Source organism: Osmia bicornis, chromosome 16 (genome assembly GCF_907164935.1).
Source record: "Osmia bicornis bicornis chromosome 16, iOsmBic2.1, whole genome shotgun sequence".
NCBI classification, from domain to species: domain Eukaryota; kingdom Metazoa; phylum Arthropoda; class Insecta; order Hymenoptera; family Megachilidae; genus Osmia; species Osmia bicornis.
In genome coordinates, this window is record NC_060231.1 from 1825979 (window position 1) to 1844641 (window position 18663).

The window sequence follows — 18663 nt, forward strand, 5'->3', positions numbered from 1 at the left end:
GATACGCTCCTGAGCCTCAAACGGTTCGTAGGCTGCGCGCTGAACGTCGGGGCAAGGGGAATAGCGGTAGGCGGAGCCAGCTGAAAATCGGCTGAAAAGTGCAAATCTTGCCGAGCTCTGCTCTAGGGAAAACTTTTAGGGAACTTCCATGCACGGCGCTGTACATACATGTATAGCGTCGAGCATAGTAGGTAAGCTTTTACAGGGAGTCCGTGGCCCTATTACTTGCGTGTAAACGATTACGCGGGAAAATATGAATTAATATTTATTTTATTATTCAAATTTCTCAGTTATATACTAAATTTTATAATATTAAAAAACTGAAAATGATATTATTTCTTTTTCTAAATTACTCCTGTTAATATTTTAAAATTAAGATTCTGAGAATTCCTACTTTCCCTACATCGCCATTTTCCCTAGGGAAGCCTACTTTACTCGATACTATACGCCACCATTCAAAAGTTTCAAACACTTTCAGAGTTCTAAGGAAAAATAAGCTTTCTGAAATACATTTTACAGTTTTATTAGAAATATTGTACTTATATGGGGTGATCTATTTAAATCAATCTCCTCGATTAATACCGGAAAATGTTTTAAAACGAAAGTTAAATGATTTCTAGGGGAACATAATTTAATGTCAATACTTTTTTTATCGGCAGGGGCGATATGAAGGTCAACTTTATTTTTTAAAATAGAATTATATTTTTACTTAAAATAGATGAAAAAAATGACTGTAATCAATTAATTATAACTTTTAAGCATGACGAAGTATCTCTTCTTCGCCACAGAAGAATAATACCGTATTTTGAGCATAACGTTTATTTATTTAAAGAAAATTTTATGCCTTTTAAAATCATAATGTGCTCAAAACTTTAGAGCAACAAGAATATCACAACTAGAAAATAGAATGCTAGAAGGGTCAGTTGACCCTTTTATTAAAAAATTAAACACTTTTTTAAAAATTAAAAAAAAAAACGTTGTCGGAAATAAACAAAAATGAAATAACACTCATAAGGTGGGAAAAAGATTTTTTTAACTATCCACGTTTCTTACATCCCCTATTGGGGGATTATGGTTGCGCCCCTGAGCGCTGGTGTACACTGAGTTGCATTGAACTTGTCGCAGTGAAGTTGGCTACAAATTCACTAACGCATTCACGCAGCGTCGGTGAGCCAATGGCGAGATCGGTTCACCGACGCTGCGGCGTGAATGTGTTAGTGAATTTGTAGCCAACTTCACTGCGACAAGTTCAATGCAACTCAGTGTACACTCACAAGGAAGGTTAGGGAACCCGGAAATTCCAAAAATTATGAAACTTCGCATACAAGTACAGTAAGTCATCCGTAATACAACCCTGTTTTCCGTTGGTGCCATAATTCGGTTTTAAAGGGTGAAATTACCTCTTGAAAAAAATTCGGAACTTTCTTTTTTGTGGAATATCTTAAAAACGGTGAGAGATATGAAAAAAAAGTTTAAACAAAAGTTGCACAGTTCTGTTGTATTTACAAAATGGCGTCAAGAAAATTTTGGAAAAGTGCATAATTTTTTAGTTACCCCTCCCCCCCAACATTTTCTTGACGCCATTTTGTAAACACAACAGAACTGTGCAACATTTGTTTAAACTTTTTTTCATATCTCTCACCGTTTTTAAGATATTCCACAAAAAAGAAAGTTCCGAATTTCTTTCAAGGGGTAATTTCACCCTTTAAAACCGAATTATGGCACCAACGGAAAACAGGGTCGTATTACGGATGACTTACTGTACTTGTATGCGAAGTTTCATAATTTTTGGAATTTCCGGGTTCCCTAACCTTCCTTGTCAGTCCCATCGAAGTTGGCCACGCATTCACTCACCGACGCGGCGTGAATGCGTAGTGAATTTGTAGCCAACTTCACTGCGACAACTTAGATGGGACTGAGTGTACACTCAGTCCCATCGAAGCTGTCGCAGTGAAGTTAGCGCGTTAACGCATTCACGCCGCGGCGGCGTTAGCGCGCCAACTTCACTGCGACAACTTCGATGGGACTGAGTGTACAAGATTGAAACGAATGAAAGAGAAATGAAAAAGTGAATAAAAAATGATATCGCTGATACGTACCCTCATCTCCGGGAATTGACTTTGATAGGTGTTGAGAGGCACGAGCACCTGATCCGCTAGTTTGTGAGTGAAGTCTTGCCACAACATGTCAAGATTTTGAGCTTGCACGTACAAAAGATCATGACCGGTCCACTGACTTTCGTAGATCTCGTTCAGGGAATCCATGAGCGTCTTCGACGCTGCTTGCACCGCTGTAAACAAGCAGAGAAATACGAATTTTACATGACTGATATTCTTACATTTCTTTGAGATTTGACGTGGCTGATATTTTCACTTCCGGTCAAATATGCTGAGACCGGAAGTCGAAAAATAGATTTCAATGCTGATTTCAAAATCTTTATTCTAAGACAACGTTTTTTTTTCCCTTAAATTTTTTGGTCTTTTCCTCATTTTAAACAACTTCCGGTCCAGACTGGAAGTCGAGTCACCCGTCATTTTGAAGCCTTTTTTATGCTGATTCTAAATATCACATTGGTTTTGAGATCTAACATGGTCAGTGTTTTGTGCCACTTCCGGTCAGAACCGGAAGTCCAAAACCCTTAAGCGCACGGTTCTCGACCATAAAGAACGTAATAGCGAAAGCCGTTTGCGTTTATCCCTTACCGTATTTGCTCCACAGTAAGTCAGACAGACAGACAGATGGACACACTGGAAAACCTATAGGAGAGAAACTCCAGTAACTTTAATAGTTTACGTAAATTTTACGCAAAAATTTAAAGCAATTCAAGTTATAAATCAGATTCGGGGAGCGGGGGCACATTACCACCCTTTTCTCTATGTATATATTTACACGAGTACATCGATCCCGGGGGAAACGATCCGATTCATTCCGAATGCGGAAAGGCTCCAGCCTCGTGTATCTATCGACTAGTTGCACGTCGAGCTACCATTTGCACGGCGCATGCGGGTATTTATGTGCGAATGCTGTTACGTACCGTCTCGACTGATAAACGAAAAGTAAAATGCATTGCTGTAGACACGGACTTCCGCGAAAACCACTGAAAATTTAACTTGCTATTTCAGCTGAACAAATCCAATTTTTCTCTCGAAACTCTGAAAAATGTATTGCTTCCTGGTATACAAATATACGGTTTAATTTTTTATTAGTAAAGAACACTGTTAATCGATATCACGTTCAATGAAAAACTATTAATTTTAACCCTTTATTACAGAATTTGTTAAAATACGAAATTCCAAAACAGGGACAGATATATGTTTTGAAGAGTGTCAGTGTGCTTTATGCAACATATGAAAATCATTAAAAGAGCGCCGCGTTTTAAATTACAGTAGACTCTTGTTATATCGCCACATCACTGATTTGATGTTCGCAAAGATTTTAAAGCATACTAGTGTCACTCTTTCAGCATTATAGTCTATAAAAATGATACAATTTTATCCCCCTTTCCCTTTCCAACTGAAACTTATCCACTCCTACTACCCAGTTCGCGGCGATATAACGAGAGTCTACTGTAATGTAATTTAATAGAATTTCATATTATGTGAAAAATAGTTTATATATTAAATTTAATGGAAAAGGATAACAATATCTTCATAAATTAAAAATAATTAAATAAGAACATCATTTTAAATATTTGATATTCTCTGCGTGCTACGCCACTGGTAGGTAAAAACAAGAAGTTCAAAGTGCTCGTCGTTGTCCCTGTCGTTACTTCTTGATATGTAAATGACTGTTTTTATCTAACTTTTTCAGGAGATCATGACTTCCTTCTGCAGGTACACCGTCTGTACATTTGCAATTACGATTGCAGAACAAATTCATTTGTGTAAACATTACAAAAATCAATTCGAGATTGCAAATTATAATAAAGCGTTGTATTAAAAAGAAGTTCTCAATATTTTTAATAATTCTGTCCATCATTGGTATTTCATACAAGGATTCTGTATGTTGAATATTTTTTTTTTAATTTCAACTTTCAACTATTTAAGATCAAATTTTTTAATATCCTTTGAGAAAATTGTATTTTTTAAGTATCTTATAATATTGAAATATCTTTTGCAAATGAGAATAATTTTTGTAAATAAAAATAATGATTTAGAATACCATTATATTAATACATGAATAAACAAATTGTAAAAATTCGCTGAAATTACAGTTTCCCACTTGGATCATAGAATTACAGTAGACTCTCGTTATATTGCCGCGGATAGGGCTGTATTTGTCAAGATTCCAAGTGCTCATTTAAAGGGGGAAAGGAGATAAAAATGTATGATCTTCGTAGACTATGATGGTGGAAAGGTGGCATTAGTATGCTTGGTAATCCCTATGAAAGTGGCAATATAACGAGAGACTACTGTAAAAAAATCTGCAATAAGTAGTAAGTTGTAAGTTAAATCATTAAATACAATATTATAAATAATAAATAATAATAATAAAAAAATAAAAATTTGCACCCCTTTGATTCTAAACGACTTAATATAAGGTGATAATTTTTGTCATTAATTAATTAATTATGTTTAAAAATTTTGCAAAAAATAATCTTTTTGTAGCATCATTCGTTTTTGAATGCACATCTAGAAATTATCTGCTGCTACTTATAGCCTACAGTGTATAGTCGAAGAATTAATCATTTTTGAAAATTTTGCAGTGAAAAGCAACTTTTTCACGGTAACATTTCTTTAGATCCACGTGTAGATTGAGACAGTAGTACTAGGAGTAGAGATGAAATTATAACGTCTGTTGCTTTCAACGATTGACGTTTCTGAGCGAGGCGTAGAGCCTGCGCAGAAACAGCGGTCATTATTCAATGTTTGCTCTCGCTATTCATTTACCTGCCATTCATCTGTGAATCGTATATACGGGACTCGTCGTCAATTGTGAATACGCACTTGGAACACCCTTTTTTTCGGGGAACATCGTACGAGCGTTTATGATTCGCTGATCTTACTCTACTTGCTCCAAGCTAACAAGAACTTACGTCAATTTACTAATCGACTTGTTATACTAATAAATTCTACTTGGTAATTACTGAATATTAATTGGTACATAGAATAATACTGGGGAGAGAATTTTTTGTTTGCGTTTAAATATTCTCGCGTTTAATAAAAATTAATCTAATTAAGTATTAATAGTCGAATTTTTATTTACGCTATAAATCGAGTCGATATACAATTAATAATCTTTTGCTATATTGTCGGTTAGATGTAAGAGCATATAAAAAAGTATGTGAATATTCGACCCTGAAGTATATATTTACTATAGATTCTTTTTATATTGTCGGTTACAGAAAATTTTTAGAACAGGCAATATTTTTAGAAAGAGCCTGTTACATATGGTAGTTGATAAATTGATCAAAGCTTTAACGTTGTCTGAACGTTCAATAAAAGATTTGCAATTAATTGTATTTGTTGATTAAAAAAGAAAGAAGTCATTATTGCAGCGATCTGCGTGGATCTCTATGTGCCACACTCGTTATACTGCCACGTGACGGATTTTATGCTTTATCCCTTATTTTATCTATTAATTGTCTATACTATTTCTATTAAATTATAAAAGATAATAGATTATTTTAAAGTCCTAAAACATAATTTTCAAACATCATCTAAAAAATTATCTGAAGGATAAAATTATATACAAAATTATCTAAATAACTTTTGGGATAATTTCCAAAAATTATATGGAAAAGAAGAAAATATCTACATAGTTATCTACATAAGTTTCCAGGTAATTTTCAAACATTATCTCAAAAATTATCTGAAAGAAAAAACTATTTACAAAATTATCTAAATAACTTCCCAGATAATTTTTAAAAATTATATAGAAAAGATAAAAATATCAATAAAATTATCTAAATAACTTCCCAGATAATTTTTAAAAATTATATAGAAAAGATAAAAATATCAATAAAGTTATCTACATCATCTTTCAGATAATTTTCAAAAATTATATAGAAAATTATCTAAAAGATAAAACTATTTACAAAATTATCTAAATAACTTCTCAGATCATTTTTAAAAATTATATAGAAAAGATAAAAATGTCAATAAAGTTATCTACATAATCTTTCAGATAATTTTCAAAATTATCTAAAAGATAAAATTATTTATAAAATTGTCTACGTGTTTTTAAACAACGAAAAAATAAATTGAGAAATGAAATGAAATAAAAAATAATGATAAGTGTTATTGATTTAATTCTTATTTCGTACACACAAAATGTTTAAGCTTGAAGTACTTAACAGTCGAAGGGTTAAGGATAGGTCTAAAGGGAACTATAACCTTAATCCTACTTCGCAGGTGGGTTCGAATGAATTTATTTTTACCTTGTCCCTTTTCTTTATGATTAAATGTTAATTATTTTTATTTGGAATAAATTTCAATTTTTAGGCCAAGTTTATGAACCAAGGGGGTCCTCAGAGGTTTGATAGCACTGGGGCCCCAGAAATATTAATCAGGCATTGTACGACGAAGGATAATCGACATAAATATTACAAGGGTTAAACGTGCCTTTGATAAATCACGGGGAACTCACGCTAAACCTGTTACAATTTTATTTGTCAAAAGAACCGTAGATCCGACCATTTTCTACCATCCTCTATTTAGAAACGTGTTTTACTTCACTTTACAGATGAAAACAGGTCATATAAAACTGGTTCTTATACTGGTTCAGCATCTAGTTTGTAAATTACTATAAACAGTAACTTGCAGTGCAAAATTGAACGCAAATCAAGGCCGCAAACGATACAGAAGAATCTTGGAATTAGATTCATTCCATTTTGAAAAAAATATCTTAAAGTTCCTTTGATAAAGTAACTGTCAGGCTCAAGTAAACAAAGTCGTAAAAGAAGTTATTATATATCCTTCATTTAATAATTACTCATTTGTATTCTTGTCGTATTATTTTTAAAATAATGTTTAAGAGCAAAACTTGTACATACTCAGTGTGGAATAAATGATTAAAAAATGATTTTTTTTATTTAACTTCTTTCCTCGAGTGTAATTTACCGACTCATAAATTGTCAAGTCAATAATAATAAATTTATTTTTATTAGTACATACTTTGTAAAAAATTTGCAATCTGTATTGATTTAAAGTCACTTGAAATTAATATTATCAATTCTTTTATTTTTCTGCTTTTTTATCATATTGAAAGAAAAATATAGTGTTCCATTCAAAAAATACCCAGCTATGAAAAATTTTCTACTTTTTAATTAAAAAGAAGAATTATGCTAATGAAGTATAGTCTTTAATACGAATAAATGTAAAAATATAACATTATTGAATAAATAACTTAAGAAAAGAAAAGAGAAGATAAAGTTTAAATAACATCACTAGTATACTAATAATGTATAATAAAGAAACGCATGGAGCAATTAAATTACAAAATTAATAGGTCTTATTACGTAAGACCATTTTCATTGTGACACTTAATACATTTCTGAATGTCCCAGAAAGACTGTTAGCCCCTTAAAGGGGTGATTACTGAGGTGATTCTCAACAACTTTTTCCTTTGCCAAAATGTTGGTTAAGGCTTCATTTTTGAATTATTAATGAAAAACCCTGTCCAATTAGAGCGCTGGCTGAACCGCAAGAGTGTTGGCTATTGACCGCGTTCGAACAGATGCGCGTCGTGAACAAGTGCAGCTGCCTCACGTCGGCACAATCTGCGGCTTCGTTTTCGAGATACAAGCAAGTGAAAATTGGAATAGTAATTTCCGCGGCGCGTGTTTCGCTTTCGAATAGTTGACAGCAACAACCGCGGCGGTACTACGTTAGCACCATCTGTGGCTTCGTTTTCGAGATACAGTAAAATCTCTCTAGTTGTCCGCAGGCTGCGAAGCGAAAATGGACAATGCGGGCAGGATAGACACGATTTTTCGAGCCTTGCGGCTGCTTTTGATCTCCGGCGACAAATCGTAAAAGAGAAAGATAGCATGAGAGCCGTAGCAGTCGAGAAATTAGCAACAGTTTAACTTTCTTATTTTAGAATTTTCTAGATACAAATTGTTTTAACATGTTGGTACAATTTTTTGATATAATTTGGACTATATGGACGAAAAAAAATTTTGCATAGGGGATGTTCCCTTGTACACTGACGATGAGTTGCATTGAACTTGTCGCAGTGAAGTTGGCTACAAATTCACTAACGCATTCACGCCGCGCCGCGTCGGTGAGTCAATGCGTGGCCAACTTCACTAACACATTCACGCCAATCGCGAGATCGGTTCACCGACGCTGCGGCGTGAATGCGTTAGTGAATTTGTAGCCAACTTCACTGCGACAGGTTCAATGCAACTCAGTGTACACTCAGTCCCATCGAAGTTGTCGCAGTGAAGTTGGCGCGCTAACGCCGCCGCGGCGTGAATGCGTTAGCGCGCCAACTTCACTGCGACAAGTTCATTGCAACTCAGTGTACACTCAGTCCCATCGAAGTTGTCGCAGTGAAGTTGGCGCGCTAACGCCGCCGCGGCGTGAATGCGTTAGCGCGCCAACTTCACTGCGACAACTTCGATGGGACTCAGTGTACATAAAATAAAGTAAATATGCTCCAAATTATATGGCGTTTGGTCTTATTTTAATCAGACGAGTCTGGCCATTAAAAAATCCGTAGGCAAAGAAATTAATATTAAAAAAGTTACAGTGCTTTATTATAAACTACCAAACTCTAACTCTCATCAAAGAAGCCGCGTCGCGGATCGCGTGACTGACTCGAAGGAACAGAACATAAGCGTCGGGTGAGAAATACATAGTCGTAGGACGAAAGTCGATGGACACTGTCATCAGGGCAACAAACGGACAACTAGAGAGATTTTACTGTACAAGCAATTGAAAATTGGAATATCAGCTCTCAGATGTTCGAAAGCGAAACACGCGCCTCGGAAACTGATATTCCAATTTTCAATTACTTATATCTCGAAAACAAAGCCATAGATTGTATCGACGTAGTGTCGATACATTTGTTCGCGACGACGCGTCGATTCGAACGCGATCAGTAGCCAACACTCTCACGGTTCAGCCCGCGCTCTAATTGGACAGTGTTTTTCATCTCAAACTTAGAAAAAGGTAAGCTTGAAGAATCATGCCCTGAATGCAATATCGGCTCCTAAATGCAATTCCGAGACTCGAGTCGAGTTCGAGTCCCGAGTTGATATTCGGGTACCTAAACAAAATGTGCTGGACAAACTTCGGAGGTTTCGTGCAACCCGACCCGACCCAATACTACCCGATCATTACCCGACCCGATCCGATACTACCCGATCATTACTCGACCCGACCCGATACTACCCGATCATTACTCGACCCGACCCGATACTACCCGATCATTACCCGACCCGATACTACTCGATCATTACCCGACTCGACCTGAGCATTACCCGGTTCGACCTGATCATTACCCGACCCAATCCAATTATTACCCGACTCGACCTGATCATTACCTCATCCAATCCAATATCCGAGTCGACTTGATCATTACCCGACCCGATCCGACCCGGGGCTCGAGTACCCGTACACCCTTAATCACATTTCATAAAATTTACAAAAAAGTGAAAAAACAATTTATTGTTCATAGCACCAATTTTAAAAAAATAGATGGTGTAACATACAACCTTTTTCTAATTTGAAAGATAAATAATGATTCAATAATGAGTAATTAAATAAGTAATAAGTAAATAATTTATTAACTGCAAACGCAAATTGAGGTACAAAAATGATTATTTTTGACACTGGCATGTATCAATTTTTCAAAACGCATACAAATAATTAATTTTTTCTTAACTCCCTGCTCTACAATATCGTGTTACACACGTGATGCAACTACAGTTCAAACGTGTAGGCTGGTGCTTTTAGTATGGCTGAATTTTCAGTTGAATTCTAATTTTAATTTATTCAGTCAAGGATCGTTGAATACTGCGTCTGCAATATATTTCATTTTTCTTTATTTGTTAGCTTTGACTAACGCAACTATCGAACAAATCATAGGCGAAGAGGTTAACACTAGAACTACCAAAGGGGTCAAAATAACTGCTTTCCAATTTCTTATTTTAAATTATAAATTTTATCAAGATATTTTTGCTGGAATGTATTGTCGAGATAAAGAATGGTTATACAGGATGTTAAAAAATTTCCTGAATACCTCTACACTATTGGATAGATCACGAAAAATCGAAGCGAAAAGTTCTGTAGCATTTTTCGATGGGATCAGTAGTTTAGCCACATTTCGTTGTTGAAAATTGAAAAATTGACCAATCAGCGCACAGCTTGAGTGGCAAGACATGCGGAGTAGGAGACTACATGGAATCGGAGTCTCCGTTTGCAGTGCCGGTTTTAGCAATATTGGCGCCCTGGACAAGATTATCGAGGCGCCCATACAGGGGAACAAAATTTATAAGAAAAAAAAGACAAGGTAATAATATAAAACGATGAATCTGTAGTTAGATTGTAAAAATTGTTAAACAACATAGCAGCTTTAATAATCTAAACGGATATAAATGAATAAACACCCCCCCCCCCCGTGCGCCGGCACTGTCCGTTACCACAACTCTCGGCGTGGCCCGGCCATAGACATATGAAATATAGACGGAGCCTTTCTACGAGGGGTAACTGATAATCGCGGTAAGGGGGAACTCATCTGACTTCGACTATTTTCGTAAGCGCAGACTCGGGTATGTTCGGCTTTTCGCATCCGTACGATGAGTTGCAGTGAACTTGTCGCAGTGAAGTTGGCGACGCATTCACTCATCGACGCGGCGTGAATGTGTTAGTGAATTTGTAGCCAACTTCACTGCGACAAGTTCAATGCAACTCATCGTCGGTGTACACTCAGTCCCATCGAAGTTGTCGCAGTGAAGTTGGCGCGCTAACGCCACCGCGGCGTGAATGCGTTAGCGCGCCAACTTCACTGCGACAACTTCGATGGGACTGAGTGTACATACATACATGTGAAATGTGAGCCGAATACTACCGAGTCTTGCCGGAATAAGTCGAAGTCAGACGAGTCCCCTCCTCGCCCCGATTATCAGAGCCCCTCTTACCTAAAGTAGCAGTTTATGCTCCGTCTATATTTTCATATGTCTATGGGCTCGGCGCGGCGGCGGCAGAAGAGGCTAGTCTCCTACTCCGCGCGTCTTGCCGCTCAAGCTGCGCGCTGATTGGTCAATTTTTAACAACAAAATGTGGCTAAACTACTGATCCCATCGAAAAATGCTACAGAACTTTTCGCTTCGACTTTTCATGATCTATCCAACGGTGTAGAGGTCTTTAGGGAATTTTTTAACATCCTGTATATATTAAATTATGTTTCATCCCATATTTATTTAATTTTTTGTATTATTTTCAACTTATAAATTAGTGTGTATCAAACGTCGGTAGTTCTAGTGTTAATGAACCCATCTAGAATATTAACTCGTAGGTAATGTAGTATACACTTTTCTGTGTTTTTCAAAAGTCATAAACTGAATCATACGAGGCAAGTCCTTTTGTCTCTAAATTTGTAATATACACATACGTCCTTCTAGATACCCACTCAAATAGCTATGCAGCTTGTTGCATTTGTTTACAACTCGTTCCTTCGATTGCATGTTATTCGACTTACCTCGAACGCATCTGATGTAATTGTTAAACTCCTTTTGCAGTCTGTTCGCGGCATTCTGTTGCCTCATGAAGTTCTGCAGATGCTCGTCAAATATATCGTCCGCAGTTCTGTCCACCTTGCCCAGATTTTGAAGAAACTGCAACCATAAATGTAACACTGCACAATACACGAATTTCACTCTGATTCATCGTTCTAACTAATGAATAGTTATTTTGTACTAATGATACTGATAAAAGATTGATACTAATAGTATGTAGAATTTTGCAGCTACTTATAACAATATATTTTAAAAAATGTTATTAATCAAAATTAATCCCTCGGCTACAACAATACACAAAGAAACAGTGTTTACTTCAAAATTTTTTAGATTTAATGCATATAATTGCGATCAAACCAGTCTTTCTTAGAGAAAATAGCAATATAGGGGTAGCAGGAATTTTCGAAATTTTAATGTCGATCATATTAATATTCAAAGTAATTCAGAAAAAAATAATATAATTTTTCAATTTAAATTTTAAGCTCTGAAATTTGAAATTTACAATTTAGAAATTTGTAATCTACAAATGTAAAAATTTGTAATTTACAATTTAGAAATTTAAAAATTTTTAGTTTTGAGTTTTGAATTATAAGGATTTTATACTACGTTATAGTAGATGGCTGAAATATCACATGTACCTTGCACAATCATTTTAATTAAGCTTTAAACTTTAATTTAATGTAGCATAAGTGTTTTATTTCAGTATTAAAAATAATTGACAATATCTCGGAAACGGTTGAGTTTTCGACCTACGTTTATTCAGACCTTTTTAACACTAGAACTGTCAGAAGGGTCAAAATGACTGGTTTTCAGTTTCTTATTTTACATTATAAATCTTATCGAGGTATTTTTGTTGAAAAATTATGTTCCATCCTTTATCTATTTAATAATTCACATCATTTTCAACTTAAAAATAAGTGTGCATCAAGTAGTTCTAGTATTAAATCATGGCAATAATGAATGATACCAATAAATGGTATGCTGTAAATGCCATATGAGTTTTGAATACGTTTTTTTTAACACCCTGTACATTGATCGTCTGAAGACCTCTTAAAAGATGAATCCTATTGAATGCTCGAGACTTTCGTTAGCATGCAACGGTTTACTGTTATTTATAGTCAACAAACTGCCGTTGCAGATGTATAATTAATACACGTTCTACATGGAAACTTTTTGCATACAGCCACGAGAGATTCGTCTTCGAAATGCCACAGTCACGTCGTGCTTTATGTGTACGTACAAAAGTATCGTTACGCTTCAACGTGACTTCCAATTCGTAACAAAATACTAGTTGGCGTTCACCCTTTGTTCAGCAGTAAGCGTAATAAACAGTAAATTATAGCAACGTCACCATTACTTTGTCGTTTCTATCCTACATGCTGCACGGAACACTGTTACTGAAAAACTTCGAAAGAATATACTTAACGTGTTTTACGTAAAAGCTGAACAATTTTTAGTTCATAATTTTTTGATTATTTATTTTTAATTTATGTTAATGGATCATTTCTTAGTATTGTAACGTGGTGACACCTGTGCCCCCCCGTTACATTCGCTGCGCTTTTCCCACCTCAAATCCCACCTAGAAATGACCCTTAACCCTTCTAACACCTCACCCCTTTTTCCCCGCCCGCCGGTGTCGGGCCGATGGAGGCGACGGACAAGAGACAACAGAGATCACCCGCAAAAAGGAGCCACGAGGCCGGCGACAGACCTCCCACCCTCCAGGAGAGGAAAAGCAACGCGGGACGGCGGAAAAAGAGACGAAGCGGCCCAGCAGCTGATACAAACGTCCACCTGGAGCCATCTGTCGCCGAGCCCGAAGACCTCAGTCCACCCGCCACGGCCGGAGATCCGCCAGCCCCATCGAACCCGAACACCGGCAGATCGATAATCGATAACCAATCTATTCCGTTGCCAGAAAAGGCCCCCTTCCTATTCCCCATCCCCTCCCCAAAAATCATCCCGCAACGGACCCGTCGTCGCGGCAGCGACGACGAGCCGTCATTGAGCCTTAGGCTATCTAATTAACCATATATAGAGATTTTGAGAGCGTTATAGAGTGAGAGTATAGAGATTTTCGAGAGCAATTATAGAGACGATTCGGAGTGTACGAGTGTGTGGAGTTTGAAGTAAGTCCCTTTCGATACTAATTGTAAGAGTGTGAGTTCCGGCAACGGCGATCTTCGATTGCGAACTTGTGTGTCCGCGTATCGCGCCGTTCATCCCCCGTTATATTTCTTGAAACCCTTTTGTCCAGCCCCCAACATTCCCGTCTAAAGCATCCTCACGCGTAACGTAAACGAACTTCCAGAAACCTCCCTCACCCTGAGATCTTCCCTAACCCTCGACAAATCCTCCTTGCGTACTCCCCCGCGAGATTGTAAGGACGGAAGTGCCACGAGTCCCATCCCCTGTAACGACCCCCATTCTGTCCCTTTGTCCAAATTTTGATTGCCACCGCGAGTGGCTGGCGCCCAGCGTTTGTAATAGAGAATTGTAGAATCGTATAGAGTGAACCCCCGAAAGGGTCACAAATTTGGCGCCCAACGTGGGGCCTGGAAAAATGTTGTAACGTGGTGACACCTGTGCCCCCCCGTTACATTCGCTGCGCTTTTCCCACCTCAAATCCCACCTAGAAATGACCCTTAACCCTTCTAACACCTCACCCCTTTTTCCCCGCCCGCCGGTGTCGGGCCGATGGAGGCGACGGACAAGAGACAACAGAGATCACCCGCAAAAAGGAGCCACGAGGCCGGCGACAGACCTCCCACCCTCCAGGAGAGGAAAAGCAACGCGGGACGGCGGAAAAAGAGACGAAGCGGCCCAGCAGCTGATACAAACGTCCACCTGGAGCCATCTGTCGCCGAGCCCGAAGACCTCAGTCCACCCGCCACGGCCGGAGATCCGCCAGCCCCATCGAACCCGAACACCGGCAGATCGATAATCGATAACCAATCTATTCCGTTGCCAGAAAAGGCCCCCTTCCTATTCCCCATCCCCTCCCCAAAAATCATCCCGCAACGGACCCGTCGTCGCGGCAGCGACGACGAGCCGTCATTGAGCCTTAGGCTATCTAATTAACCATATATAGAGATTTTGAGAGCGTTATAGAGTGAGAGTATAGAGATTTTCGAGAGCAATTATAGAGACGATTCGGAGTGTACGAGTGTGTGGAGTTTGAAGTAAGTCCCTTTCGATACTAATTGTAAGAGTGTGAGTTCCGGCAACGGCGATCTTCGATTGCGAACTTGTGTGTCCGCGTATCGCGCCGTTCATCCCCCGTTATATTTCTTGAAACCCTTTTGTCCAGCCCCCAACATTCCCGTCTAAAGCATCCTCACGCGTAACGTAAACGAACTTCCAGAAACCTCCCTCACCCTGAGATCTTCCCTAACCCTCGACAAATCCTCCTTGCGTACTCCCCCGCGAGATTGTAAGGACGGAAGTGCCACGAGTCCCATCCCCTGTAACGACCCCCATTCTGTCCCTTTGTCCAAATTTTGATTGCCACCGCGAGTGGCTGGCGCCCAGCGTTTGTAATAGAGAATTGTAGAATCGTATAGAGTGAACCCCCGAAAGGGTCACAATATATACCAAAGAAACATATTTGTATGTACACCGAGTCCCATCGAAGTTGTCGCAGTGAAGTTGGCTACAAATTCACTAACGCATTCACGCCGCGTCGGTGAGTGAATGCGTGGCCAACTTCACTGCGACAACTTCGATGGGACTCACAATCAGTGTTCATAGGGGTTGGACAAAATAATGGAGTTTAAATAAGGTTTAAATTCAGTAAACTTTTTACACAAAACTATTATTCAGAATCAATTCATTTTTTACAAAATTCAATCATTTCAAATATTTCAATTACAGTAGACTCTCGTCATATTGCCACGGACAGCAACCGCTATAAACACGAACAAATTTCGGAATTGGCGATATAAGAAGAGCACCTATGTAAAGCTTGGCTATCGAAGCGATACGTGTTCCCTTCACTATAGTTGACTCTCGTTATATTGCCACAGATGGCAAACGCTATAAACAGGAACAAATTTCGGAATTGGCGATATAAGAAGAGCACCTATGTAAAGCTTGGCTATCGAAGCGATACGTGTTCCCTTCACTATAGTTGACTCTCGTTATATTGCCACGGATGGCAAACGCTATAAACACGAAAAAATTTTGAATTTGGCGATATAAATAGAGCACCTATGTGAAACTTGACTATCGAAGCGATACGTGTTCCTCTCAGTATAGTAGACTCTTATTATATTGCCACAGGCAGCAAACGCTATAAAAACGAAAAAATTTTGAATTTGGCGTTATAAAGAGGACCACGTGGCGCTTGACTATCAGACTGATGTCGCTCACAAATTTTTTAATGGATTTATGACATATCTGATGAATGCATTAAACGAATGACATCTTAAGATGACACGCTCAACGAAGAAAAAATCGCAGAAAATTATTGGCCTTATCGCGAGATCAATTGGTACCGCTTCTTAATATTTAATTAATAATTTATTAAATACAGTAAATTCTCGTTGTATTACCGATTACGAAACTGAAAAAATGAAAAATTCTTGAAATTGGCAATATACAGGGTGTTCCAGAACTGGGGTAGGACCCGTGGAAGGATGATTGCTGAGGTCATTCTAAACAACTTTTTCCTTTGCCAAAATGTTGGTTAAGGCTTCGTTTTCGAGTTATTAACGAAAAACACTGGCCAATCAGAGTGCGCCTTTACCCCCAGCCAAACCGCAAGAGTGTTGGATATGCTCTGCGTTCAAGCCGTGGTACAGCCGACTCTAATACCAGCCGTGCTGAAGTAAAAATGGCAACACCGCGTGAGTCCGATCAGAATATATCAACACCTACCCTACTCTTTCTGCCTCCCGACTCCCAGACTCCCAGCCAATCAACGTCGTCAGACTCCCGACTACTTTCTGGACTTCACATAACCTCTTTGGTTTCGTTCCAATAATTTCACTTGTTTCAAGGTTTTTATTAACTTATATACACGTTTATCAATTCTTAAATGTTTCAATTTGATCCAAAGATGGTTTCATTTTGCTCCATACCTAAATTTTCTTAAAACCACTGTAAATATTTCAAATATCATGCTTCACAACACCAAACTACTTGGAGAGTACACAAAATATATATCACATTCGTAACAATTTTATACTACCACATCACTTCTACTTGCCATAGTTGCAACGTTTATGTATTGTTTATACATAATTAATACAAAATAGTGTATATTACTACAGCTTTTAATAAAAAAAAACGTTAATTACAATTCCGAGTACAGGACTCTATTTTTGAAAATAGGACTCCCGATTGTCACGTGAGCGGTGTTGCCACGTTGTTCAGCATGGCTAGTACTAGAGTCGGCTGTGGCCGTGGTATAGGAAAGAACAGTAGGATCCATAGACATAGTAAGTATAGACTGAGCATCCATTGTATAAGCGGTGATGCATACGATGAAAAAGAGAAAAGATTTAAGAGGAGTTTCTCTCTCTTTTCAATGCCGGAGAAGTGGGGAGTGCTTCTCCTCATCTCACGCCGGTTCGTCATTTCCCCTATTATACTACATTAGCGTCGTATCGTCTGCGCATTTAAACCATACTGCGCAGGCTCTTGCGCAGGCTCTTCTCGCTTCTCCGGTATTGAAAAGAAAGAGAAACTCCTCTTACATCTTTTCTCTCTCTCAGTGACAGCAGGAACAGGCGTTCTGGGACACCCTATATTTTATATCTGTCAAATGATATTTATCCAACGTTTCTTGTACATTTTAGATATAGACATTATTATTATTATCATCATTGTTTTATCAAAATATTACCACTTTATGGGTTGTTTATTAATTTCTAAGATATGCTGTATACATTATACATTTGTATATAATTTATTAGGACTTTATTAATTGAATAATTGTTGTATATAATAATTGTATTGTACAGGGATTTCAATAAAATGTGTATTTTAATTAAATGTAGATATTTAATAGTCTTTTTATGGTATTCTATTACGAAATCTCTTTTTGATTATACCGAGTGCTTTTCAAATTAGAGCCCGCGCACAACCAGCAATATAGCGATCTATTAGTCATCATAGACATATGAAATATAGACGGAGCCTTTCTACGAGGGGTAACTGATAATACCTGGTAAGGGGGGAACTCATCTGACTTCGACTATTTTCGTAAGCGCAGACTCGGGTATGTTAGGCTTTTCGCATCCGTACGATGAGTTGCATTTAACTTGTCGCAGTGAAGTTGGCTACAAATTCACTACGCATTCACGCCGCGTCGATGAGTGAATGCGTCGCCAACTTCACTGCGACAAGTTCACTGCAACTCATCGTCAGTGCATGTACATACATACATACATGTGAAATGTGAGCCGAATACTACCGAGTCTTGCCGGAATAAGTCGATGTCAGACGAGTCCCCTCCTCGCCCCGATTATCAGAGCCCCCCTTACCTAAAGTAGCAGTTTATGCTCCGTCTATATTTTCATATGCCTATGTTAGTCATTAGATCAAAGGTGCCGACACGGAGTGAGCCTACTATTCTTTCCTATACTGTGCCGTGGTCGTGATCAAGTGCATGGGCACCACGTCGGTATAATAGGATTCGTTGGGCAAAACTTGTATCGAATAATGAATTAAAAAAAGAAACGACTAATAGTATCGAATTATTGGTTGCTCATGAACAACGAATCCTATTAAGCCGGGTATCCACCAGTATCAAACGCCCGTATCGTATCACCGTTCCGAACCCTTTTGAATAGGCAGACGTTGCCTCGTTGCATACCACGGCGTGCTACGGCTCGGACAATAGTTCTTCGTGTCTTGAAATAAACTCCTATAGGCGAGAAGTTTCGATTTGCTGCATGCTGTTTCTTTAGTGTAATTGTCCAAACCATATCGTGTTTGGTATCATTTTAATCAGAAAAACATCACAAATATCT

General features: G+C 38.0%; 1 protein-coding gene across 7 annotated transcripts in view; it reads right to left on the reverse strand.

Annotated features, from left to right (window-relative positions):
• Positions 1–18663, reverse strand: part of LOC114880225 (amphiphysin) — a 101562-nt gene that overhangs the window by 6894 nt on the left and 76005 nt on the right. For 4 of the 7 annotated variants that reach the window (XM_029196011.2, XM_029196012.2, XM_029196016.2 and 1 more), the window contains exons 2-4: positions 11650–11785; positions 2703–2756; positions 2100–2290 (exon numbers count right to left, since the gene is read on the reverse strand). In XM_029196011.2, coding sequence (XP_029051844.1) covers positions 2100–2290; positions 2703–2756; positions 11650–11785 — 381 coding nt within the window. Of the gene's footprint in view, positions 1–2099; positions 2291–2702; positions 2757–2889; positions 2915–11649; positions 11786–18663 lie in introns of those variants that run through there. The other 3 variants (XM_029196013.2, XM_029196014.2, XM_029196017.2) reach the window with 2 other exon arrangements.